General features: G+C 36.5%; 1 protein-coding gene across 9 annotated transcripts in view; it reads right to left on the minus strand.

Moving 5' to 3' along the window:
- Window positions 1–1,589: 1,589 nt before the first annotated feature.
- LOC113850078 (uncharacterized aarF domain-containing protein kinase At1g71810, chloroplastic) overlaps window positions 1,590–27,255 on the minus strand; it is a 43,260-nt gene continuing 17,594 nt past the window's right edge. The window contains exons 7-21 of one of the 9 annotated variants that reach the window (XR_003502166.1): window positions 25,473–25,536; window positions 24,862–24,952; window positions 24,499–24,540; window positions 24,280–24,388; window positions 22,891–24,129; window positions 22,752–22,801; window positions 22,552–22,630; window positions 14,337–14,387; window positions 14,122–14,263; window positions 13,891–13,935; window positions 13,096–13,181; window positions 12,967–13,008; window positions 12,188–12,358; window positions 2,190–2,309; window positions 1,623–2,043 (exon numbers count right to left, since the gene is read on the minus strand). Coding sequence is in view for 4 of the 9 variants with exons in the window: in XM_027480428.1 (XP_027336229.1) it covers window positions 1,939–2,043; window positions 2,190–2,309; window positions 12,188–12,358; window positions 12,967–13,008; window positions 13,096–13,200; window positions 13,891–13,935; window positions 14,122–14,263; window positions 14,337–14,387; window positions 22,552–22,630; window positions 22,752–22,801; window positions 22,891–23,005; window positions 24,280–24,388; window positions 24,499–24,540; window positions 24,862–24,952; window positions 25,473–25,516 (1,311 nt within the window). In the remaining 5 variants the exon portion in view is untranslated. Of the gene's footprint in view, window positions 2,044–2,189; window positions 2,310–12,187; window positions 12,359–12,966; window positions 13,009–13,095; window positions 13,201–13,890; window positions 13,947–14,121; window positions 14,264–14,336; window positions 16,552–22,551; window positions 22,631–22,751; window positions 22,802–22,890; window positions 24,389–24,498; window positions 24,541–24,861; window positions 24,953–25,472; window positions 25,537–27,255 lie in introns of those variants that run through there. The other 8 variants (XR_003502167.1, XM_027480428.1, XM_027480432.1 and 5 more) reach the window with 8 other exon arrangements.

The following is a 27,255-nucleotide window of genomic DNA, read 5'->3' on the forward strand; positions in this document are numbered from 1 at the left end:
TAGATTTGTTGAGAGAAACAGGAATGCTAGGTTACAAACTAGCAAATACACCTATAGAATCGAATGTAAACCTTGGAGATGAGAAAGAAAGCTCGCCTAGAAATTGGGATATGTAACAAAGATTACTGAGAAGATTGATTTATTTGACACATCCACGTCTTGATATATGCTATGTTGTTTGCATGGTAAGTTGGTTCATGAACAATCCCTCAAGAAGTCACATGAAAGCTGTCAATCAAATTCTACAATATTTGAAAAAGACACCTAGAAAAGGACACTATTTATGAAAAAATTCAAGAAGAAATATAGATGTTTTTCCAGATGAAGACTCGGCTAGTTTTATTTCAAATCGAAGGTCAACCACAAGCTTTTGTTCCTATGTATGGGGTAACCTAGTAAGTTGGAGAAGCAATCCATAGTTCCTATAAGTAATGCTGAAACATAATTTAGAGCCATAGCTCAAGGGATATATGAAGGAATATAGATTCAATAAATGCTTAAGGAATTGACTGTGCCATCAGATCATGCTATGAGTATCCTTTGCGATAACAAAGCAGCTATAAGCATTACAAAAAGTTCAGTCCACCATGACTGAACCAAACGTGGAAATAAATCGCCACATTTTCAAGGAAAAGATTGATGAAGGAAGGGTTATACTGAAATTTACTCCATTAAGTCAACAAAGAACAGAGATCTTCACTAAAGATTTCCACGACATAATTATGAAAGCCTAAGTTACAAGTTGGGGATGATTGACATTCACCACCCAGCTTGAGGGAGAGTGTTGGAGATCATATCATATACATAATCTTTCCTTGATTCCTTGGTTGATTTTGTCTCCATTTTAAGACAAATTGGTCAATTATATATTTCCTAATTTAGGACCATGTAATTATAAAATTGGATGTAAATAGAAATTATAAGAATCAGATTGAATTAGATTGATTATTTTATTTTTTAGAAGATTGCATAAGACGTTTTCTAAATCCGTGTTTACAAATCATGTTGTAACCTAAGTTTTTGAAGGAATAAAAAGACCCTTTCTATAGGTATGATACTAGTTGAGCATTTAACATTTACTTTGTGAATTAATGTAGAGTAGAACACATTAGATCCTGAGAGAACAAAGTGTAAAGTGATAAGAGAACCAAAAAATAAATAACTAAAATAGAGAACTAAAACAAAATTTAATCTTATTTACAAGACTAAATCATATTTTATCTTGATGCAAGCATTCCGTTTCTTTTGATCTACTTGCCAAAACTATTTTATTCTTAGAACTAGCAACTATATTCTTTGTTTTGTTGTCTTTTTCAGGTGGATCATTCTATTTTGAACTTGACATTTTACCACAAAGTTCAACTTATTACATATCCTTTATAGATACATACAAAAATTCTTCATGGGGTTCATTTTTCTTATAGTTCTTAGCTTTCCCAAATCCCAACAGTGTTATTGAAGTTTTGAATTGCGTTATTACGGACGGATGTTCTAATCTAGATCTATCAAACGTTCTATAGAACTACTTTGATGATTTTGCATAAATGATAAAGACATCAACTTTTCATAAAAAAGTCATCCATGGCGTAGTTCAAGGGTTATCCACATAGTTTTTGACATATGAAGAAATAAAGTATGCATTGGGATGATTGTTGAACACAAAAGAATGTGTGGGTGATGGGTACTGATGCATTGGGTCTACATTATAATTTGAGGTTTATGGAAAGAATCTAAGTTACCTTCAGCAAATACTTACAATAAAAATAAAATTAAGAATAGATTAAATTGAAAACAAAAAAATTATTGTGGAATAAAAAATGTATTCAAGCTTACATTACGCAGATTGAAGGCCTCGTAATAAGTCCTATTTTTTGAAAATGTTCTCTGGTCACTTGATGAGAAGCATAAACAGATTTCAGCTGCTTCTGTACATGCAAATCACAAAAACACCCTCCTTATAGTTCTTGCAGCAGCCCGGGATATTAACTGTCTAACCATTCTAGCTGGCAATTCAACTAATTGCTGCTGGGATTCTTGTGGGAGCTAGCATTTAAATAGAAAGTCATGCTTCAGCAGTAATAAAGATTATCAAAATGCCAAATTGCTAATGACTTATGAGTTGTGCCTGTTAATTGATAAATGGGTAAACGGCTACATTTCTTAAATAAAATCCTAATCCTTAGATTTACCTCAGGAATGATAGAAAGAACAGGAAGAATGTCTTGAATAGATTCAACTTGATTCAAAACTGACGTCAGCTCCTCCGGGTACAGTATTTGATTCCTGTAAGGACTGACCTGTCTGCTTCCCTACATGTCATTGACAGAAAGTACAAATAATATTCATACGCATAAACAACACATTAAAATGATTACCCATTTACTATTCATTTGTATGATTGATTCAGCGTATTTTGGAAAAATAATTGCTTATTTTCATCATTTTTTTGAGAACTTTTACAAAAATGCAATTATTTGCCCAACATTAATCTCAAACCAAACACGGGAGCTGAAAGATTGACTGACAGTGTTGGGGTATAATTAAACACGTAAAAACCAAAATGATTCTCATTGCAATATAGAAACCAACAAGAAAACAACTGCATCAATTCAGAGCATATGTTCTGAATTAAGATTGGATGAAACAGGGCATTATGCTTGATAAATGCTTTCTATACTTGATCCTACATTGTAATTCATGAATGATAATTGAGAGTTTTAAGCTATTCATTGAGAAAATTTACTATTATTAATTTCATTTTATTCATATTTCAGGAAAAAAGATCAAGAAGTGAAAGCCTTAAAGATGTCGAGAATTGAAGAAAAAAAGAAACCAGAGATATACACGGGCAAGTACATGCCCGTGTATATGAGCATGTATCTCACTGGTCGCGTCAATTGAAGTGTATCGTCAAGACCAGAGATGTACACGGCCAGATACATGGCCGTGTACATGAGCGTGTACTTTTATGGAAAGCTTTGAAAGGCATCTATTAGAAAACAGAGATGTACACGGCCAAGTACATGGCCGTGTACTTGGGCGTGTACTTTTACGCGCGTCAGAAATTTAACTTTTGCAAGAAAAACCCTAGGATAATTTCTATAAAAGGAGAACTGAACTCAAACCTAAAGGGGAGGCGGTTTTTGGAGACGAAAGACTCAGAGACGGCAAGAAGATGGGATTAAGTATTTTATTTCATCTCTTTTGTAATTTTAATTTCAAGATGTTTAGGTTCTAACTTTCTTTTGAGTATCTAGACGTAATGAATCCTAATTGACTAAATTTTCTGGAATTCTTCTAATGCTATTTCATGTTCTTTTCTCTTGGGTTTAATTGAGTAATATCAATTTTCTCTATCTTGTTTTCTTGTTTGAATTTGAGTAAAATTCCTACATGAAATTAACATTGCTCAATTAAAAAGATTTGAATGTATTTCTAGAGATAGAAAGACGTGAGTGTTCTGTATTAGGATTAACCCTAATTATGGAATTCATAATGAACTTAATGCAACCTAGGGGTATTAATTAAGGAAGAGATTCCGATTAATCAACTGAGGGTTAGGAATCATTATTCTTGAGAAAGGTATTGATTTAATTTGGAATTTCCTGCAGCGATAAGGGTTTGGAACTAAGTAGTTGAAGAAGAATTTCAGTTATTTGGACACTTAGGGGGATTTACAGTCTAGATACTTGCCTTTTTACATTGAATACCTTTAGTCATAATTTTTTATAATTTATTTTCACTAGAATATCTGTTCCTTTTAATTTATTATTCTTTTACTTTTAGCAATTTCATCAACAAGGTTTATTTCTCATATTTATTAACAATTACGCAATTAAGGAAAAGTTTCTTAATAACAGTCCCTGTGGATACGATACTTGGTACTTTAATTTTAATTTTAATAATATTACTTCGACAACGGGTACACTTGCCCAGTGATCAGATTTTTACACATCAACGCTCCTTAATGAGAGATCGATAATTTAGTTGTGTAACTAGTTTGCCTTTTCCACACCTTCCCAATCCACAAAAAAAGAAAATACAAAAGCATCTGGTTTCTTAGTAGATGGATTAATAATACATACATATCTAAGGAAACCTTTAGTGGTGACTACTGACTACAACCATGCTCATTAAAGAGTAAACAGAAGAAAATTCTATATTAGGATAATTTTACATAGGTCAATGGCAAAGCTTCTTTGTGAAAGAACGAAGCCATGGCTCCTCCAAACTTTTTCAATTTCTTCTTCTTATTCTTATATATATATATATATATATAATGCATATTTATCAAATTACTACAGTGTAAGTTACACCAATAATTATTAAAAATTGAAGATGCTTTTGCTTGGAAAGGAACTGCTCATGACTCTGCCAAAAGTGCATGCATGGATATTTCTCTCCCTTATTCTAAGCTAGTTTCATTAGTTTTGCTGCCTGTTCTTGGGCTTCCATACATAAAGATGTCTTTGTATTAATGTTTGATTTTGGGTTATGTTATAAATAGATTAGTATATTCCCGTTTAGTCGTTAATTCTATTATTTGTACAGTAGGTTAGGTGGACAAGCGTAATTGAGAAGCATTGTAACACGGGAATTGTCCTTAGGAGTGGGGGAATAGCATATAAATAATCATCTGATTGAGGCCCAGTTTAATAATTCTCTTTGAGGAAATTTGTGTGTGCGTGTGTTATGATTCAGTTAGGAGAAGAGTGAAGAGATTCAGTCCTAACAATTGGTATCAATAGTCTGCAATGATTGGGGGATCTATCTCCAATAAAGATTGGAAGTAACAATTGAAGGATTGGAGAAAATCATGATGGAATCACAGCTGAATAATAAACACGCAATGGATAATATGCAGAAACTCCTGAACAATATTACAACAATATCTTTGGTAGGTAATACAAATAATTTGGAAACTGATAGGAACTAAGTATGTTTGTGGAATTTTGCACCAAAACCTCAGGGAAACCCCTTGATAGTACAGCAGAAAAATAAGAATAACAGAAAAGCAATGATGATTAAAATGGAAACTTCCCCTAGGCAGCAGCCACCTCCCAATCACCTCTTAGATAATTCCCCCCTCTCTCCTCTGATCAATCTACCTTATATCCCCTCCCTCAGCCGCTCTCTCCCTCCTCCACGTCATTCAATTTGTTATTCCGTTAGAATCTTCCCTAACAGCCTCGTTGCTTATAATCCCCTTTTTACCCCTCCTCCTCTGATATGTTTTGAGAAGAGGCCCAATTGGTCTGGACCCAACAGAAACCAAGTATGCAGAATCAATCTTGGATTCCAACAAGATTGTCGAACGTGCACAGATTCCTATCCCAACATTTAATGGAACGAATTACAGAGAATGGAGGCAAAGGCAGAGCGATTCTTTGAATTGGAGGAAACACCTGAGAAGTTGCTGCTATTATCTATGGACAGAAATGCATTTGCTTGGCAGTGGCATTATATAACACATAATAGTTTAAAAAGAAAGTCTTGGCAACAAATCTTGCAGGACATGGGACACCACTTTATCAAAGCTGAAGGAAGATGGATTGTTAGAAGAGTACATGGACCGATTTGATGAGTTGCTAGCATGCGTGGAAGTCAGTGAGCAGATGGTAGTTAATTTCTTCTTGGGAGGTTTGCAATTGCTGCTCAAAATATGGGTACGTGTTCATAATCCTGGAAACGTTCAAGATGCCATGTGTTTGGCTAGGTTGCAGCCAGATATTTTGCAAGAATAGGAGAAGAGGTTTCTTTTTCCAAAATCTTCTTCCACATAAGCCTTCAGTCACCAGTACAAGGGATGGTCTTCAGTGGGGTCACAACAGACGAAGCACCCCTATCACCAACTTGTAGCAAAGCTCGTCGATAAGATCATCCAATGCTTCTCATCCATAGAAAAAGAGAAGGACATGAATGAAAAAATTGCAAAAAGTCTATGCAGATTTTGTGCAGAGCCTTGGGAACATGACCACAGGCAAAAATGCTAAGTTTGGGAAAAATTGAATGCCATTTTCAGTGCTCAGGAAGAGGATGAAGATCATCCTAGACAAGCTGAATCAGATGAAGGTGAAATGACTTTGGCAGCAGCCGGACAACAACTTTTGGATGAAGAGGATGTCCACATATCCTTACATGCTTTTCATGGGATAGCAAGGGGTCAGACCTTACAGCCAAGAAGCATCATCAAGAAGCAAGAAGTTCCTTTTTTGATGGACAACGGCAGCACTCACAACTTTTTGAGTGAAAAATGGGCTAAGTAATTGGGGTTAAGGACTCAATTCATTAAAGAATTTCCTGTCTTGGTTGATAGTGACAAACATATATTGATCACTAAGAAGTGTGAGCAATTGCAAGCAATTGCAGTGGAGATTCAAGGATAATAATTTTGTGGGAGATTTATTGGTCTTGCTGGGTTCTAATTCTGGGGCCATCCTGGGTATGCAATGGTTAAAAATGTTGGGGAAAATCCAATAGAATTGTACCTGTTTGACTATGCGATTTGAGCATGAGGGCAGGAGAGTCATGCTGGAGGGTGAGCAGCAAAACCAGGAAATTTGGGCAACAGAAGGAAAGTTGAAGTCTATAACTAGGGAAGCGATGATGTGTTTGGTTTCAGCTCCATACTCAATCTACTCAATCTGTCCTAGTCCTGTGGATGATAAAGATCACAATGGCCTCATGGTTGAACAGCAACAGCAGCTGACTATTGTCTTGAGTGATTTTGAGGATTTGTTTTAGGAACCTTGCAGCCTTCCCCCTAAATGGACATATGATCATAAGATCACACAGGTAGATGACAAAGCAGTATGTTCTAAACCTTACAGGTACCCTCATAATTGAAAAAATGGTCAAGGACATGATGGCTACAGGATTCATCAGAGAAAGCAACAGTGCATTTGCTTCAATTGTTCTCATCAAGAAAAAGGATAGTAGTTGGCGATTTTGCATCAAGAAAAAGGATAGGAGTTGGCGATTCTGCACTGATTACAAGAGGTTAAATGCTGCCACGATAAAAAACAAGTTTTCCATTCCACTGATTGACCATTTATTAGATGAATTGCATGGGACTACATACTTTTCCCAATTGGGCTTACGCAGTGGCTACAACCAGATTTGAATGGTGGAAGAAGACATTCACAAAACAGCTTTTAGAACTCATAGTGGGCAATGCGCCTGCAACCTTTCAAAATCTCATGAACAACATTTTTCTTCCATTCTTGCAGAGGTTCATTTTGGTATTCTTCAATGATATTTTAATTTACAACGATGACTAGAAGGAACACTTGATGTGCTTGCAGGAAACTCTACAAATCTTAAGGAATAATACATTGGTGCTGAATTTGAAGAAGTGTAGCTTTGGGAAACGTTGATTGGACTACTTGGGACATATTATTTCAGTTAGGGAAGTAGAACCAAACCTTGACAAGGTGGTAGCAGTACAACGTTGGCCTACCCCTAAATCAGTAAAGGAATTGCGTGGTTTTCTTGGTCTATTTGGGTATTATAGACATTTCATCAGTAATTATGGTAAGATAGCTGTCCCTCTAACGGCTCTTTTATAAAAGAATGTTGAATTTAGTTAGACACCCAAAGCTGAAAGGGCCTTCTAGAGTTTGAAACTGACATTGGTTTTGGCACCAGTGTTGGCATTGCCAAACTTTGATGAAGAATTCACAATTAAGACAGATGCCTCTAGCCAAGGAATTGGAGCAGTGCTATTACAAAGGGGTCATCCCATGGCCCACTCTTTGCTGTCAAGGAGTGACAACATATTTTCTTGGGCATAAACAATCAAATAAATGCATCCTAAGGTAGAATGACGATAGATTGTTTTAAGTCCATACAAGGATTTTCACAGAAGATGAACTAATCTAGAGGATGAGACAGAGCATCATGTGTATATTTAAGAATAGAAATAGATGACAACGAGAAAATACAAAAGTATAATGGGAAGGGGACAAATGATGATATGTTAGAATAACATAATGGGTAGAGGGATTACGAGTGGAGCATATATCTTTCAAAAGAGCAATAAAAAATTAGATTCAGGAGGCAAGTCTAGAAGAGTCGAAGAAGTTGGTGCCAGAGGTAAGTCAAAAAAGGAAGTGAATCATTGGTTGGCAGTGGCAAAGAAGATGTATGGTTCTGTCTATGGTATACTTGCAACGGACGCTAAAGGGGACTATCAGGTGATGTCCCTAGTTGGTCAAAAATAACTGGAACAGGAGGAAGATAAGAGGGAAGTGTGAAAGACATAGACTCAGGTTCTGAAGGTTTAGAAGAGGGAGAAGACTGAAAAAATAGAATCAACTAAAAAAAGGTAACATCAGCTAAGATGAGATAACAAATTAAAGGGAGATCCAAGAACATAAAGAGCAATATTAACGGAAAGTGATGGAATAGGATGAACAATACCAAGACCTTGAGATTGTGTTTGAGATGGATTCGGGTCGTCTCCAATTTTGGCCTGAATATAATGGTCAGTCAATATTTGCTTAAGCAACTCATACAAGAATGATGAGAAATCGCATAAATTTTGCTTAAGCAAAACCTCCTCTTTCTCACACTTATCATCTCCCAAACTACATTGCTTTCCAACACCATGTGCCTTGCAGAAATTTGTGCTCCCCTTAGCACTTTTTCCACAACCTTCACACTTGCACTGCTTCCCCTCACCATGGCTAATGCAACAGTTAGTACAGCTACACACTCTTGGTGCAACCTACAACAACACACCTCTTTCCACCACCATGAGCAAAACAGAAGTTGTCATTTTTTCAAAGTTCAGCATTATAAGGATACAACATAACTACCTGGTTCAAATCCATTATCCAAATGTTGTGCACTAAAGCTAGAGTAGGTTGAAGTTGCCCTATTACAGAGCAGTTCACCACATAAACTCCAAGATTCACATAACTACCAGAACCGTATAGCAAAGGAAAATTTGCAACTTCTATGCAACAAAGCAATAGATCCAATTTCAAACGCTAAGAGAGAGAAAGAGGAGGATTCACATCAAAACTAGAGATGCTCCAAATCCATTTGAGATGCATTGGCCAAAGTGACTGATGTAACACCCTAATTTTTCAATTGTATTTCTTGTTTTCAAATGGAAGAAGTTCTAGAAAAAAAGAACAAAAGAATATTCCTTTTAACTCAAGCAAAAAAGGATAAGATTTTCTCACCTATATTCTCGCTCCAGCGAGAAATATGTCGCTTGAGCAAAAATTAGCAAAAGAAATGGGTAGCTCTCTGCCATGTTTTCGCTCAAGCTCACTTGAGCAAAAATATCAGTAGAAAAGTAGCAATATTTGTCTAGTTTTCTCGATCAAGCGAGAAACCGCGAGAAAAAAAGGGTGTTTATGTGATTTTGGCCTTCTAAAAGCACATATCTCAAAGCAAGAAACTATTCTCATCTCTTTCTCTGTTTTCTCACTTTCCTTTCTCAAAGAAAACACCCTTGGACTCCAAATCTCTTTTGAATCCGAGCTTGGATATCTCTTCTTCTTGATTTTTAGTAAGGAAGCTCAATCTTCTCAATTCACTTTAATTTCTCCATTTTGTCTCTTCTAAAAAATGTTCCACTTTAAATATATAGGAAGATCTTAGTTTTTGGACGATATCTTCTACCAAAACGTTGTACCTCCATTTAACCTTAGATACATTGTCTCTCATCTCTTTTATTTTGAGAGACTTATTTCCAGGTAAGGGAAGTTGATCCTAAATCCTAATTCTTGTTTATATGTTGTTGGCTTAAAAAACTCAAATTTTTCTATTTTAGATAGTAGAACTCTAATATTTTCCTAAAACTACAATGTTAAAAATGGATTCTCGGGCATGAAAAACTTATGATTTGTTTCCAGACCTACCCAAACAAAATTTTATAGTAAAAGTTATGAATAAAATATGTTTTAAAAAGTTTCTACGATTTTGCTATTGATTATTATGTATATACGGTTGATATTGTGAAGTATTATCTTGAACAATGTGTACTCGGGAAAGGCTAAAATTTAGAATAGATGATTTTTATTAAAGATAGAGAGAGTGTGCTCTCTAGCAATGTAATTGTAGTATGTGATTTATCTAAAGGTGTTCGACCTATGACAAAATTGTTTGATGATTTAATTGTAATTTAATGGAACCTTATTATTGTGTATTGTTGTTTGAAAATTTATATGTATTTGAGTATTATCTAAAGGGAGTACAAATATGACTTTTCAAAATTATATGATTTGGATTGAGTCCAGAGGTAGCACACCTTTGGCATATTGCATGGATTTGTATAAAGTGTTATTTGAACTGTTAAGAAAATGTGAAAATGATTGAATGTGAAAGAAAACCATGAAAAGAGAATTGTTGAGAAAGTGGTGTGTTATGAAAAACTGACGAGATTAAGTATGGATAGTTACACAGATATACTGAGGGGTATATAGTGCGGAGACAATTTGGAAAATCTAAGGAAAATAGAGGTGGTGAATGTTGTTCGTAGTGGATGCACATGAATTACTGAAAATGACAGCATCACATGCCTCATACTCATTTCTCGACTAAACTCCTAATTATATATTTGCTAAAAAGGGCTATGTGGACACACGGAGTATTTGTGTTATTTCGATTAACCAGCGACTATCTATACTTAGGGAAGATCTCAAGGGATCCCAAGGACAATGAATGTGTAATTATGATATTTGTATTATAATATTGTGATTTTGTAATTATAATACGTGTGTTGTAATAGATTAATTGATGTGATTAAAATATAGGTATTGTAATACATCGACAGGTGTGATTATAATGCATGTATTGAATTGAATTGATTAATATGATTAGGACTCATGTATTATGATATATTGATTGACGTAAAAATATATGAAATTACATGATCTTAGTGTATGTTTTGAAATATTAATGATGTGCTTGTTATGATGGTTGTTCTGCTGTAAATTTATTAATATAAATGCAAACTAGTATTATTTTGGTGTATATTGTATTTAAGAATGTTTCTGTATTACTTGTTTCTTTTATAAAATAAAGGATTTAGTGGAGTGATGAATACTCACTCTTACAACTATTTTTCAGGAATTAAAATGAAGAAAGATCCGTTCTAGAATCATATTCTCAGTGGTGTTGCGAGAAAGAATCTGCTCTGATAGGATTTAAGTTGTATTAAGGAAGTTATAATTTTGATTAATTCTTAATTAAAAATTAATTTTGGTATGTATACAATTTGATGTCAAATTTGGAAACTTAAAAGGTTTGATAATGTTTACTGTAAATAATTATTTGAATTATATTTGTAATATTTAGTAGTTAATTCCTTCAATCTTAATTTTTTTATGTTAAATTTAAATTGTGAAAATACATTTTTGTATTATGAATGAAATTTATATGTAAAGTCTTAAGATTTTGATAACTTCTATTATTTTAAGATTTAAATCAACATGAACATTTCCTAATTCATCTAAAATGTTACCTATTTTAATGAAGTTTTATTGAAATTTATGAATAAAAAGAATAGGGATGTTAAAACTGATGGTAAATAATCAGAATTAGAAAGATAAGAGAAAAGAGACTTCTTATCAGTAACACAAAATCAAGGACTAATGAGGCAAGAGAGGAAGAATGAGAGATACCGATGAAGGGATTACTAGTGTGCACAACGGAAGCAGTGGAACTAGAAGCGTGATGCTCCTTATACAATCGAAGGAAGTCATTGTAGGTGAGAGGAGTAGCAAAAGTTAAGGGCATAACCAGAGCCATAAGCTTAGAAGGGGCAAATGAAGCTGCCACAAATCTGGAAGGAGAAGGGAATGGTCACTTTGTTGGTGTCTAGTTCATGTGATCACCAGCAGAAAGGTAGGTCGCTAGAACAGTACCAACAGTGAACAGTACACTTATGATTACTCCATTTCTGATTTCTTCTATTCTTAACCATTATTTTTACATTTGTGTTTGGTGAACTTAACAGTTTGGTAAATAAATAGTCCTAGATTTGGTATAATGTAGTATGAATCTAGTTTTTTATAACGTGAGGGGTGTGCTGTTGTAAGAGGCATACTAAGCTCCTTGCTTCCTAGTCTGAACATTAGACCATAATGTCAAGTAGCCCTAAAATTAGAAATGATACACAATGATAATAATGCATAGATGTAGATCTCTTAACGTAGAATAAAAATCTTACATTATCGTAGTCTTCTTTTCTTCTGGTCCCTAATAGCAATAGCATAAGGCGTTGGAAGGTTCTCAAGTTGATTATATCCTCTTCAGTCATTAAAGAGGAAAAGCAGAAAGCACTGAAAGGAACTCTTGCAGCAGCTGTCTCCAATGTTGCTAGCCCAAGTGCATCTAAACCCTGTATTTGGTTTTGAAAGAAATTTTGAACACTTGCAGGATGGGTTTAAAAATAGAAATGAAGAATGAAGGATCTTATGAAGATAAAATGATTAAACTAATCATCTGCATTTTTGGCCTAAAATGCACAAAGAGCCACAAATCTAAGTTTATTAACATGACATACAGATGAAAGCCAAGATCCCATGGAATGGAATTAAATCACTATTATTGCTTCCTTTCTAGAATCTATACAACTTGCTGATAGACTGACAGAAAAGCAATTGCAATAAAATACAATTATGACAATTTAAGATCAATGCTGTAGCTAAATTTCTATTGTGTTGCAGTATGTCCATAGAAATCCTACAATAGAAAAATAATAGTTCCCTTCCATTAACATGAGCTCAGTGACATCATGATATGGATATTATTAACAATGTATCAATTATTTTTAAAAATTCATCCAATGCAAGAGTTTGCAATCAAATAGGGAAATGCTGACAGTCATAACATACTCTAAAATATCCATCCAAATGATAACGCCAAATGATTTAAACAACAAATGTCCAATTTTTAATATTCCTCACTGCAATTGTAGTATTAATAAACAACTTAGAAGAAACATACTTTAGCAAATTCTTGAACAAGTATTTCCCTCACAAATTCACCCTGCAAAAATTATCATGAAATCCATTTTAGTAAGTTAAAGGTAGTCACAGAATATAATGTTAATCAGTGACGAAAAACAATATGTACCTTATCTGTTAGTGTAAAAGTAAGAATTTCCTTCACAACTATCCTTGAATCAGTGCCTTCAGTTTGTTGTTTTACCAAAGGCTTTTCTGTTTTAGCACGGAGAGACTGTCATGGAACCATATTAGGATGGCATTTTGAACAAATTCATTGAGAAGTGGGATTTACTAGGAAGGAAATTGAAAACATTATCTTATGCCAAATTGCACAAGGTACCTCAAAGCATTTCAACAATGCTCTGGGTTGAATATCTCCATAAAATTTATTGATTTAACTCAATAACAAGGATTTCATGCTATTCCTAATAGGAATGTTTGGATTTAATTGGATTGGATTTTTTGAGAAATTACCAAATCACCATATAACTTAATGGGTTTAATTGGATTTAATTATCATAAAAGTACAAGTTATTCTAATTAAATACGTTGTTGTATTCTAAAAGGAAATAATAATCACCTTAGGGTAATTCACCTTCAAAATAAATCAAGAATTAACAAAAGAAGGATCTTAGTTAAGTTCATCAATTTTAATTGGTAATAAAAATCCCTAAAACTTAATTAGAATTTGAATTTTTTGATTTAAAGCAATAGAGTTTTAAATTTTTTTCCTTTTTCTAATATTTTCTTTTCATTTAATCTTGTCAATTGGTAGGCTTTACATATTTACGTTGCAATTAATCGGTACTTAATAGCACAGTCCCGTGGATATGATATTTTTTATACTACTTGACAATAACTATGCACTTGCACTAATATAATAAAAAAAACTAGTAAACAGAAGAAAATTGCAACATTTTACCTCTCTCAGCAAAGACTCTAGACGGTCTATTCTGAAAACACCATCCTGACCAAAGACTATTAGAGTCAAAATTAAGTGAAAAATAATAATTTTTTAAAAACATTCTAAAGTAATTAGTTATGGTATGGAACAAAGAAAGGTAGAAAAAGAGATACGGCTATGAGAATCAAAATTGCATTTATTGGTCAAGATCTAAGGTACTATAGGGAAAGCAGGGTTTTCTATACTTACCTCATAAAGAAGAGTCTCTAAAGAAGATTTAAGCTGAGGAGAGCTATCCGTAAGTACTTTTCGAGCAATCCAAGGGTAAGTACTACCCAAAACTTTGTACTCAGGGTTAAAGCTGATTGCAATTCCTTCCAGTACAGCAAGGCTAAAGGATAGAAGATACAGCTTAGGATTTTGTTCAGACACTGTTAGTTTAAGTCATGTGTGGAAACCACTACCTTCGAATGACAAGTGAGAAGTATGAAGGTATCCTAAATTTGAATTTATACCTGAAAAAAGTAAGAACCAGAAAAGACTGACAGCAAGTCAAAGTGAAATGTAGACAGTGAGACAACTAACATCAGGTAGAAGTAAATAACAGGGAATAAAAATATGTTATGAATTATGATTTTAGGAATTCAAAATCTCTATCATAATTTAGTACATCATGTGTGCATTGCAAGTGGGAGATGGGTTTAGAAAACTGTAGATGCCAGTGTGTGCAATTTGAAAGAACTATTAGCCACAAATATCATTTTTGAGGTCAGCTTTCAATGTAGATGATAATTGTTACAATGTATGAAGGTAAGTGTTAGTGTTTTAGTTGTTATGACCATCATAAAATTGTAAACACATCACAATATTAAGAGAATATTAATTGAAGCCTTTCTTCTCAAAGTTTCTTCCTCAATAACTAAATCCCCATAATTTCAATTATTTCTTGTGTGATTTGATTGTGTTGAGAGAGAAAATATTGAATCCGTGTTTAGAGCAAAGCGGAGTTATTCCAATTTATAGAGAAGAGTAAATAATTACAAGATATACAGTTACTATATTTACAAGATTCTAATAGATTCTAACACTCCCCCTCAAGCTAGAGCATATAGGTCATATGCACTAAGCTTGTTACATATGTAGTTAATTCGAGGACTCCTTAGTGACTTAGTAAAGATGTCTGCTAGTTGGTCATGGGAATTGACAAAACTAGTAGATATTTCTCTGGACATGGCTTTCTCTCTGACAAAGTGATAATCAACTTCAATGTGCTTTGTCCTCTCATGGAATACTGGATTTGAGGCAATATGCATAACAGCTTGATTATCACATATAAGTGACATATGTGTGACCTCTCCTAACTTTAGTTCTTGAAACAACTGTTTGAGCCATATAAGCTCTTGACTCGCTATAGCCATAGCTTGATACTCCGCTTCCGCACTCGACCGGGCTACAACTGCTTCTTACTTTTTCAAGAGACAAGGTTATCTCCGACAAATATACAGAATCCAGAGGTGGACCTTCTATCTACGGGAGATCCTGCCCAATCTGCATCAGAATATCCCACAACTCGAGTGTGTCCTTTGTCTTCATAGAAAAGACCTTTTCCTGGAGCTCCTTTGATGTATCGAACAATGTGAATCACTGCATCCCAATGTTCCTTATATGGAGAGTTGAGGAATTGACTTACTACACTCACTGCAAATGAGATATTTGGACGGGTAACAGTGAAGTAGTTCAGCTTCCCTACTAACCGTCTGTACCTTTCAGGATCTAGAAGAGGCTCCCCCTGATTTGGCAGGAGCTTGACATTGGGATCCATGGGAGTGTCGACTGGCTTGGAAGTTAACATTCTTGTTTCTTCTAAAATATCCATTGCATACTTCCTTTGAGAAATGATGATCCCATTTTTGGACCGTGCTACTTCTATTCCCAAAAAAATATTTGAGTTTGCCAAGATCCTTTGTCTGAAAATGTTTGAAGAGATGTTGCTTCACCTGTACGATGCTCTGATGGTCACTACCTGTGATGACAATGTCATCAATATAAACAACCAAGTAGATGCAACTGGTAGGGGAGTGACGATAGAAGACAGAATGGTCAGCCTCACTCTAAGTCATGTCAAACTGTTGAATCACAGTAGTGAATCTACTGAACTATGCTCTGGGTGACTGCTTGAGGCCATATAAAGATTTTCGCAATCGACATACAAGACCAGAGGACTCCCCTTGAGCAACAAAGCAAGGCGGTTGCTCCATGTAGACTTCGTCGAGCAAATCACCATGTAAGAAAGCATTCTTGATATCCAACTGATAGAGAGGCCAATGACGTATGGCAGCAATGGATAGGAATAGTTGCACAGAGGGCAATTTGGCCACGGGAGAGAAGGTGTCGCCATAATCCAACCGAAAATTTGAGTATAGCCTTTGGCGACGAGACGGGCCTTAAGCCGGTCAACCTTGCCGTCTGGACCTACCTTGACTGTATACACCCACCGACAATCAACAACTGACTTCCCTAGTGGTAGAGGAACGAGGTCCCAAGTCCCACTGTTCTGTAATGCACACATCTCCTCTAGCGTAGCTTGTTTCTACCCGGGATGGAAAAATGCATCACCTGCACTTTTAGGAATAGAAATAGAGGACAAGGAAGAAAGACAAGAATAATAGGAATGAGAAAGACGATGATAACTTAAAGAAATATAATGAGGAGAAAGATTACGAGTAGAACGTATACCTTTTCGAATGGCAATGGGAATGTTAGATTCAGAGGGCGGGATCGGAAAATGAGGTGAAAGAGGGCTCCAAAGGTGAGTCCATAGTGTTGTCAGTGGTTGGTGGCTCCAAAACAGGACGAGTACGACGCTGATATACCTACAAAGGTGGAGGAGATGGGTGTGGAGGCGATGGAAAAGGATTGAACTAGGGGCAGTCGTGGACGGAGAAGACTCGAGTGTAGATGTTCTAGGTTCAAAGAATAGAATGGACTCGAAGAAAGTAACATCAGCAGAAATGAAATACCTGCGAAGAGTAGGGAAATAACACTTGTATCCTTTTTGAGACTGTGGGTACCCGAAAAAAAACACACTTATGAGACCGAGGAGAGAGCTTGTCAATGCCAGGACCAAGAACATGAGTAAAACATGTAGAACCAAAGACCCGAGGCGGTAAAGGATGAAGAGAGTGGTGGGAGTATAGAACTTGATAAAGGATTTTACCTTGTAAAACAGAGGAAGATAGACGGTTAATGAGATAACATGCAGTGAGTACCGCATCACCCCAAAACTGATGAGGAACATGAGAGTGGAGAAGAAGAGTCCCGGTGGTCTCAAGTAGATGCCTATATTTGCGTTCTGCAACTCCATTCTGTTGGGGGTATGAGGATAAGATGTTTGATGTAACATACCATGGGATGCCATAAAGGTCTGAAACTGAGTAGACAGATATTCACGTGCATTATCACTTTGTAAGTACGAATAGGGATACCAAATTGATTTTTTATAAAAATGACAAAATACCTAGATCCTAATGTAGAGGAAACACGACTTGAACTCCAAACATCTGAATGAACTAAAACAAAAGGGGATGAAGCCCGACTCATAATGCGACTAGAAAAAGAATTACGAACATGTTTGCCTAATTGACATGACTCACAAGACAAAGACTCTGACTTAGAAAGACTAAGGTATAGCTGCTTTAACTTATCAAGACCTGGATGTCCTAATCGAGCATGTATCAGAAGTGGAGACGTTGCTACCAAACCAACAAGGGAGGGCTTGTTTAGCTGATAGAAGCCATGAGACTCACATCCGGAGCTAATCGTCCTCCTCGTAATCCGGTCCTACAGGAAAACATAATTTTTAGTAAAAGATATAACACAATCAAGAGACTGAGTAAGTTGACTAATGGACAATAAATTAAAGGGACCTCGGGGACATAAAGGACATTGTTAATAGAAAGAGAAGGAAGAGGATGAACAATACCAACACCTTAGGACTGAGTTTGAGACCCATTTGCGATGGTGATAGAAGGCAAATAACCAGAAGTAGAAAGAGAAGAAAAAAGAAATTTATTACCAGTGATGTGATCGGTGGCCCCAGAATCAAGGAGCGAAGGGCCTGAAGGAATTACCAGTGTGTGCAACAGCAACAGTGGAACTAGAGGCCTGACAATCCTCATACCATTTCAGGAAATCGTCATAAGAAGGTGATAGATGTGGATCCGAAGCCAATGGCGGAGCAGAAGTGGATGAAGGAGAACAAAACTTTGGGCCACCTGGGTAGTGCGAGGAGGTTGACCATGTAAAGTCCAACACTTATCAGTTGTGTGTCCCGAGCAGTGGCAATGATCACACCAAGGACGTCCTTTGCCACCCTTGCGCTGTGGAGCTTGGTTGGTGTTGCGGGAAACCAAAGCCGAAGAGTCAATAGGAATGGGAAGTAAAGGCTCAGAGGAGGATTTGGGGGGCACACAGAGGAGGGTCGCCCAGGTACTGTCCATAGCAGATTCTCTGAGGCTTCCCAGGATCTGATCACGAACATGAGAATATTCTGGGGGCAGACCATATAGAGCCAAGGACATGAAAAACTTTTTGCGATTGTCAAGTTCGGCATCTGGAGTGGCAGTGGGAGGAAGCAATTTGTTGAACTCACAAAGAAGGCTTGATACCGAGCCAAGATAGGTCGACATAGAATCCTTAATCTGATGGGCATTAAGGACAGTCATGAGGTCTTCACAAACTTGGTAGAGTCGTCGAGAATTGTTTGTAAAGAGTTGTTGGGCTTGTGTCCAAACAGCTTTGCAAGTTTTGTGAGTGAGAAAGACATCACGAAGAGATGGATGAATGGTGGCTCGGATGATACAGCATAGCTGGGCGTCAACCTTTTTCCACAGAAGACGGTCGGCCTCCGGGACATCATCTGCTGTTTGGGTGAGATGTGTCTCATAAAACTATCCAACAAGCCAAAGTTCAATGTGAGAAGCCCAGGAGTAGTGCTTACCGTCCAACTGCTCAGAAGAAAGAGGTGCAGTGACATGGTTGGTAAAAATCTAGGTATCGACTTTTGGAGTGGTAGAGGCAGCCATTGGTCAGCGAGAAGAGAGAGAAAATGCCCAAACAGCACGAAAAAGGGAAAAAGAAGGGGGAATAAATGTCCAATTAGCAAACCGAGGCCGGATACAGGTAGAGGAGAGAGAGGCGAGCAAACCCTAGTCGACAGCGTCAGGAAAGGACGCCGAATGCGCGGAGAGAGAAGGCGGCGCGTGAGAAAACCACTTGAGGAGAAGGTGGTGCGTGGGGGGCGCTGAGGGCTTCGATGAAGGCACGGTCAGCGGGGTTCGGCCGATTTGACAAGGGCGATCACGACGGCGGGTTTCTGTAGTGATCAGAGGTCGGATGGCGGCGGCAGTGGTGGCGGTGCTGGAATAGTGGCGGCGGAGCCGGAAAAAAAAAAAAGACACTGGTGAATAGTGGGTCCACCAGCAAAAAAAATGGATTAGGGTTGCCTCTCTAGGCTCTAGATACCATGTTGAGAGAGAAAATATTGAATCTATGTTTAGGACACAACGGAGTTATTCCAATTTATAGAGAAGTGTAAATAATTACAAGATATACAGTTACTATATTTACAAGATATACAGTTACTATATTTACAAGATTCTAATAGATTCTAACAGATTGAATTTATCTGAGTCATTGTATATTTTAAGCAAGGTTATTAAAATTGAGTTTTAACAATGACACGGAAAGGGGAGCGTCGAATTGTTGACTTGGATTAAAACACAAATGGTAAGTGCTAACTAAAATGCGGAATTAGATTAAACATGTTAAGATGTCCCATATTTGTAAAGAATAGAGCTAGAATACTCCTTATAAGAGTAGTTATCCTCTTATGAACTAACTTCTGGAAGTGAGTTAGGCCCAAATTTCTTAAAATGGCACAGGCTGTGAGTCATATGGACTTTATCAACTCTAATCCATCACACATGCTGGTTCGGCAATGGATTTCCTTCGCATGCTAGGTTGGGACATCTGAGTCTCCAAAAACTACAACTATTGGTGCCAAGTCTCTCCTGGGCATCTACACTTTCTTGTGAGTAGAGTCAAATAGGAAAACATGTCTATAGTTCATTTCCGAGTCGTGAAAATAAGCTAGCCGCATCTCCTTTCAGTATAGTTCATTCTGATGTTTGGTTCCTAGTAGTACTTTTTATACTTTAAGTTTTAGGTATTTTGTTACTTTTATTGATGATTATTTCCATTGTATGTGGTTATTCTTAATGAAAGATCGTTCTGAATTATTTTCTATTTTTCAAAGTGTTTTTAATGAAATTAAAGTTTAATTTGGTCTTCCTATTTGCATTTTGCATAGTGATAATGCTAAGGGGTACTTGTCACATTCTTTTCAAAATTTCACGGTGTCTAATAGCATACTTCATCAAACTTCTTGTGCTCATACTCCTCAACAAAATGGAGTTGTTAAGAAAGAAAAAATAGACACCTTATTAAAACTACTCATACTCTACTCTTACATATTTTTTATACTACTTGACAATAACTATACTAGTTTCCTAAAATGACTTATGTGCGCTTGATCTTGTCCATGGCTGCCATTCGCCATTGGCACCTTCACATTCTTCATGGCGACCTTGCTGAGGAAGTTTATATAGAGCAACCTCTTGATTTTGTTATTCAAGGGAGAGTCTTCAGGATTAGTTTGTTGTCTTTGGAAATCCTTGTATGGTCTTAAATAGTCTTCAAGAGCTTGGTTTGGTAAATTCAACATTGTTGTCCAACAGTTTGGGATGATTCAAAATGACACTGATACTCAGTCTTTTATCACCACTTAGTCACATGATACATTTACTTGGTTGTGTATGTGGACGATATTGTTATCACTGACAGTAATCATCATGGCATTACACAATTGAAGAATCACTTATGTCACTATTTTTAGACAAAAGACCTTGGAAAAACTTCGATATTTCTTGGAAATTGAGGTGGCACAATCCAAACATGGTATTGTAATTTCCTAAAGGAAGTAAGCATTGGATATATTAGAAGAAACAGGTTTGATGGGGGGGCCAAATCTGTGGATACTCCTATGGATCCTAATTCTAAACCTCAACCAAGTCAGGAGGAGCCTCTTACTGACCCAAAAAAGCATAAAAGATTGGTTGGTAAACTAAATTACCTCACGTTTACTCGACCTGATATCTCTTTTGCTATTAATATGGTAAGTTAGTTCTTAATGCTCCTTGTGAAGGACACTGGGATGCAAGATCCGCATCTTGAAGTATATCAAAAGTGCTCTAGGAAAAGGTCTCTTATAAAAGGACAAAGGTCATGATAAGACTGTTGGATATTTTGATGTAGGTTATGCAAGCTCTCATGATAGGAGGTCCATTTCTGACTATGGTGTGTTTCAATTGGAAGTAATCTAATTTCTTGGAAAAGAAAGAAGCAAAATGTGATTTCTCAATCTCTTGGTCAGCAGAACAGCCAGCAAGGAAATTCGATTTTTTATTCAAATTTTCTTACATACTTAAAAGTAAATTCCACATTTCCTTTCTGACCTCATCCGGAACAAATTTGCATGCTCCAACATCTTTGGCTGTTTGAGCCAAGTGATGCTTCAATCAATAAGCACCTCCGCTTACCATTTGTTGATAATATTTGCATTTAATTCTTCTTGTACCTTCACTTGCAATCCGATGTTGCCATGCTACATAGCTCTTATTTTCTGGTGCATTCTTTGGTAATGACTTGGAAGGAGGAGCCGACCAGTAGTTGAAGCCATTTTGTCTGTAACAGCAGTGAACAAATCCACCCACACAGCAAACAGAACAAAGAATAGTCCCACCCAGTACCCACAGTTGCCCCAAGATGATGAAGATCAAAAAGAAAAAACAGAGCAGAAAAATCAGAAATCCCAACACAAAGCAAAACCCAATCGCAGAGAAATCAGAAAATCCTCCCAACGCAGAGCAAAACCCAATTGCAGAATCAGAAAGCAAATTGCAATCGCCGAAGCCTAACCCAGTCGCTAGAGAAAAGAAAAACTGGCTTTTGTGTAGTGGAAAGGAGTCATAGAGCAGAGGAGCAAGGAAGTTCAGATTTGGTCTTTTGGAATTTCAGGGTATCCATCGAATTTTATGAAGTCGGGTCGCTAACCGGGTTGCGGGATTTTAGGACAGAGTACATATGTTCATTTCCCACACAACAAGATGTGCATATCATTTCTCTCTCGTCTCATACTTTTTGGGGCCCTCTTGCAAATATGCAAGTGTGGGGTACTCTTCCTAAACCCTAAACCATACCACCTCCTCTCACTAAAATTGCAAAATTTAAGTCAAGAGAATTATAATATTCTCTTTTATTCTTTTTGTTTATTTCACTATATATTCTCTTCCCTTCCTTTTAATTAAATATAGCATGCGATCCAGTGTGAATATATGAATACAATAAATCAGCAGTGACGTTGGTGTTCTGCACACAGCATTTTCCAAAGTTTCCTTGTCTGATAAGCAAAGAGATTAGGCTTGGTAGGATAAAATAAAGACCTTCCAGATTATATTTCGTATGCCCTTCTTATTTTCTTATCAGAGCCAGATGAAAAGAATCTTCAAATATAATGTAGATTCTACAGTTAAATATTTAATGCATCAGCATCGAGCTTACATGGTTGTTCCTAAGTTTCCTAGAAGATCTCCAAAGCTTATATTACGAACTCCTTTGGCAACAGCATTTTGGAAGACACCTATAAATAAAGCACCAATAGTGACAGAATTACCAAATACAATCTCTAGAAAGGAGGAACGTTACCACCAGCGTATGGTCACAAGTATTTAAAATTCAACTAAACACAATAAAGTAAAAACCTGTCAAAGCCTTTGTAACAGCTTCTCTGTCTGCAGTTGGTGGAAGAAGCCTGAAAGAATTTACAAACAGTGGAATCTTATATAAATTGGGATAGTCTTGCTTTAATAACTGAAATGGAACATAAATAAATATAAATACCCAAGAGTAACAAAGTCCTTAGCTAAGGCATCAAAATCACGATTTACAAGATGTAGACAAGCTTGGATGAATCCATCCCGCAACTCTTGTTTGAATTCACCTGTCATACCAAAATCTGGTACAAGAGAAAAGAAATTGAAAGATAACATCCTATTTGTGTCTATACAGTATACACAAATATATCTTCTGAAGTCCATCAGTATACATAACAGTAAACACTAAAATAGAACAAACTTGCCATATTGGCCAAAATTATGGAAATTAGGATAACTAATATAGGTATTTATTATTTATTGCTTATATAGTTCAGCTCCACTATGCAGTTTAGATGCACTGATTTCACTGTCTGTGACTCTCATTCGCTCTTCTCTGAACAGTTTATATTGGACCAATCCATATGGAGGTGCAAAGATCCATCCCGTAAGGTCAAATCTTTTGTCAGGACAGATATTATTAATAGGATTAACACTAATGACTAGTGTGTGACGATCAATCAACCTTGCACCTTTTCTCAAATTCAGTTTTTCATGCAAGGACTAAGAATATAGAAGTTGGTTGCTCTTTCATCATAGGAATGATTCTCTGGTCATCAAGACTATTTCTGTCCCTTCAAAGGATCAACTAGCTTCCATCTTCACAAAATCTTCGTGGGGTCATATAGACAAAATCTTAATCCACAACAAGTTAGAGGGTAAGAGAAACAACCTGAAAAATGTGAGCATTCTGCTCCAAACATACACCAAATGACTGCATAAATTTAAATTAGGCAATTTGCAACAAAAATTTTGCCTCCTTGCCAAAGCCTTGTCCAAGTAATTGGTCCTCCAAAGTCCAAAGTCCAAATATACCCAATGTTCACCAAAAATCCCAAATAATTGCTCCATAAAAAAGTCACCTTAATGGGTAAGATCAGGTGTTCAATTCTTTCTAAACTAGTGAAACACATGATAAGCAAATCAGGAGAAAGAGTAGTGTGTAGCCTACAAAAATTTGTGAAAATTCATTTGTTTAAGACCATATAAGAATTTCGAAAGACGACAAAATTCATTTGGACAACAATGCTGAATCTACTAAACCAAGCTCTTTGAGACTGTTTAAGACCATACAAGGATTTCTGAAGACAACAAACTAATCCTGAAGACTCCTGCTGAGCAACAAACCAGGAGGTTGCTCTCTATAAACTTCCTCAGCAAGGTCAATGTGAAGGAATGCATTCTTGATGTCAAGTTGATGAAGGATCTAGTGGTGGATGGTAGCCATGGATAAGATCAAGCGTACAAAAGTCATTTTAGTGATTTGGAATGAGATAAGAAGGAATGAGATATTATATGCATATGAGAACAAAAATGATTTGGAAATTTAAATCTCAAATTTTTTATCTTCAATTACCCAAATAAGCTAATTTTCCATCATATGTTCGAAGAAGATTTCCAGGGTGCGGATCTGCATGATAGAACCCACACTCAAGAAGTTGATTGAATGAGCAGTAAACTCCAACCTAATCAGCATCCGAAAATACAACTATACTTAGCATCATGTTTGCAAAATTTAAGAATTGTAATATTAAAAATTTAGAATAAAACATTTGCAACTAGTTTAAAAAATTACCTCAATCAGGTAGAGATCCTTCACTTCAGACAACTTTTCCCCCTACAAAATCCATAGTAAGATAATACAATAGCAGAAGTCTCAATTTATTCAGCAGGTAACCGAAAGAGAATGTGCAAGACAAAATTGCCCTACATGCCTTAACTTATTTTCAAGGGAGAGACACTTTAGGATCCAAATCTCAAAAAAGGCACAGGGCATAATTTAGGAAGATTAATTCCTGATGATATTTAATAGTTTTTCTAGGTTAAATATCAAGTATTCTTGTCCAAATCATTATAAAGAATATCTGGTACTTAACCTATACAGGAACTGAACTATTCTTGCTAAAATGTAGTGATCAAACAATAAACAGTAGAATACCTCAATCCATTCCATAACAAGGACCTTGCGAGTTGTGTACTTCATGTACATTAAAGGAACCACCACATCTGGTATTGAACCATATAAATTCCTGCTTATACATAACCAATAACAAAGCCATCATAACACATTAGTTATGGACACAATTTACCACTAAACAAAGGCACAAAACATACATCAAGTTTTCATCCCTAGGAAAGGGTTCTTATGTGGTTATGATAAGTGCTCTATTTGATTATAAACCATATATCCCTGGATTGAACTACAGAAAATAAGCATATTCCACAATTATTTATTCATTTCTTCTCCTGAATCCTTAACGTAAACTACAAAAAGAAGTTTCAACTTTTGACACCAAAGTCCAAACCCATTATTTTCTGATTTGCTGTAGTTCAAATACTCAAGTGCTTGCCACCATGCCAACTTGCAATGTGCAGGGATGACTGTCAGTCACAGAGTACTAAAACTTGTTTTGCTTATGTTCTAACATCGATAATTATGACAAGAACAAGACCATATTATTCACATGCTTTCATACCATGCATGATACAATTTTGACCTTGGAGTTGCAGAGTGAATCATGTTTTAAAATCTTGATAAAATTCACCTACCTGAACTTGATACCATTGTTTGCTTCATTATTGTAGTCCATCTCCTGCATTCAAGGTGATTTACCTGTATTCAATTTAAATTTCTAAGAATTTTAATTTTGGAACACTTTATATGACATAAATAGGTTGAGATCTTTTTCTCTTACAGAACATTAAACAGTTTTAATCATACTGTTTGATACAACATGTTTAACACATGCAGCTCATGTCTAAATTAGTTTTCAGCACATGCATATTAGGGTGTAATTACAATTGTAATTAGCATTTACAACTGTACCCTATTCATGCAAATATAAATACAATAGTATGTGGTCTGCATTAGACATACAGCTACCAAAACCTAATACAGTAATAGTAGTTTAGGCCAGAGTAGTCAATTGCATGCCTTAGCACCAAATAGCGGCATCGCGGAGCTGCTCCTGGTGACCTTGTAGCATCACAGCCACTATTCTGCCCGCAGGCAGAAAACCATTTTTCCTTTGTTTTAAAGTTGTTTGAACGTTTTAGGGGGACAATCTTGGAATTTCTCCCCCCTTTTTACATAATCATAGTTCAGTTTACCCCAGGGTCTTCTTTTGCACACACCCAACCTACCAAGCAGCCACTGACTTTGACAAGACCTCCACTGTCTGGCAAGATTTTAAGCAGTCAACCTTAATTTCTAGGTAGAATCCGGCGAGTTCTTGCATCTCTGTTGAGATTTTGGTCTTGCCCAGCATCTCCAGCGATACCAACCTCAAGCTCAAAACACTTTCCAGTGAGACCCACCACTATTTGGGTCATTTTCCAGTGTGTTCAGGCAGTTTCTTGTGAGACCCACCACAGTTTGGATCATGTACCAATGTGCTAAGGAAGTTTGCAGTGAGACCCACCATTATTTGGCCCATTTTCCAGTAAGACTCACCTTTGCTTTGTTTTCCAAATCTGCTCAAGCCATGTTTTCTTCTCTGTTCTGCCCTTCTTTGTTCCCAAACATTAATCTTTGATCATTAAATACGAATGTCTTTAATTTAGGTAGTATCTTTTAATTTAAATATATCTGTGTATGTGTAAATATAATGTATGTTAAAGCTTCAAAATAGCCCGCTACCTTGTTAAAGCATTTTTATGGTTGGCTGCTTTTCGTCACTATTTGGGATTGACTACTATGGTCTAGGCTAAGATCCTTCTCTGCTGTCCCTATTCTTCCGCTTCTATTTGCCCTAGCCTTGGTGAAAAGTAACCGTGCAGCCTCCCCACTGCTCCTTTAAAAATTGTGCTGCCACAATATAAAGCAAACACCATCGATGAGTCAACTGTCATTGCTGCCACCCCAGATTGCACATGTGCCATCTTTCCCGATGCATCTATCCCAAGCACCCCTCTTTGTTCGATGTGTGCACACTTTTCCAGCCACCAAATCTCACCCCCATGAAGTCCAGATACGTTAAAACAGCCAAAGTACCCGTGTCGAACACGTATCCGATACCGATACGTGTCTAATACGTCTAGATACGTATCGTAAAAGTATCCATAATTTAATTTATTTTTAAAAAATAATTTCCAACCCGATACGGCTGGGATACAGCTCTTAATCATCCGATACAGCTCAGCTCGAAACAATAACTACTTGAGTCAAATTATTATTGAAACAGGGAGTTTCAATCTTTCTCCCATTTCCCGCATTTCCCTCATTGTTCGTGAGTGAGGAACTCCCCAACCAGAACCTCACCCAAAATAAAAAACCAGCTAGGGCTTCTTCGAGCTGCGATTCTCTTGGGGAAATGAGATATATACATCGGAA

This window comes from Abrus precatorius, unplaced genomic scaffold, assembly GCF_003935025.1.
Source record: "Abrus precatorius isolate BTA unplaced genomic scaffold, Abrus_2018 Scaffold9, whole genome shotgun sequence".
NCBI classification, from domain to species: Eukaryota; Viridiplantae; Streptophyta; class Magnoliopsida; order Fabales; family Fabaceae; genus Abrus; species Abrus precatorius.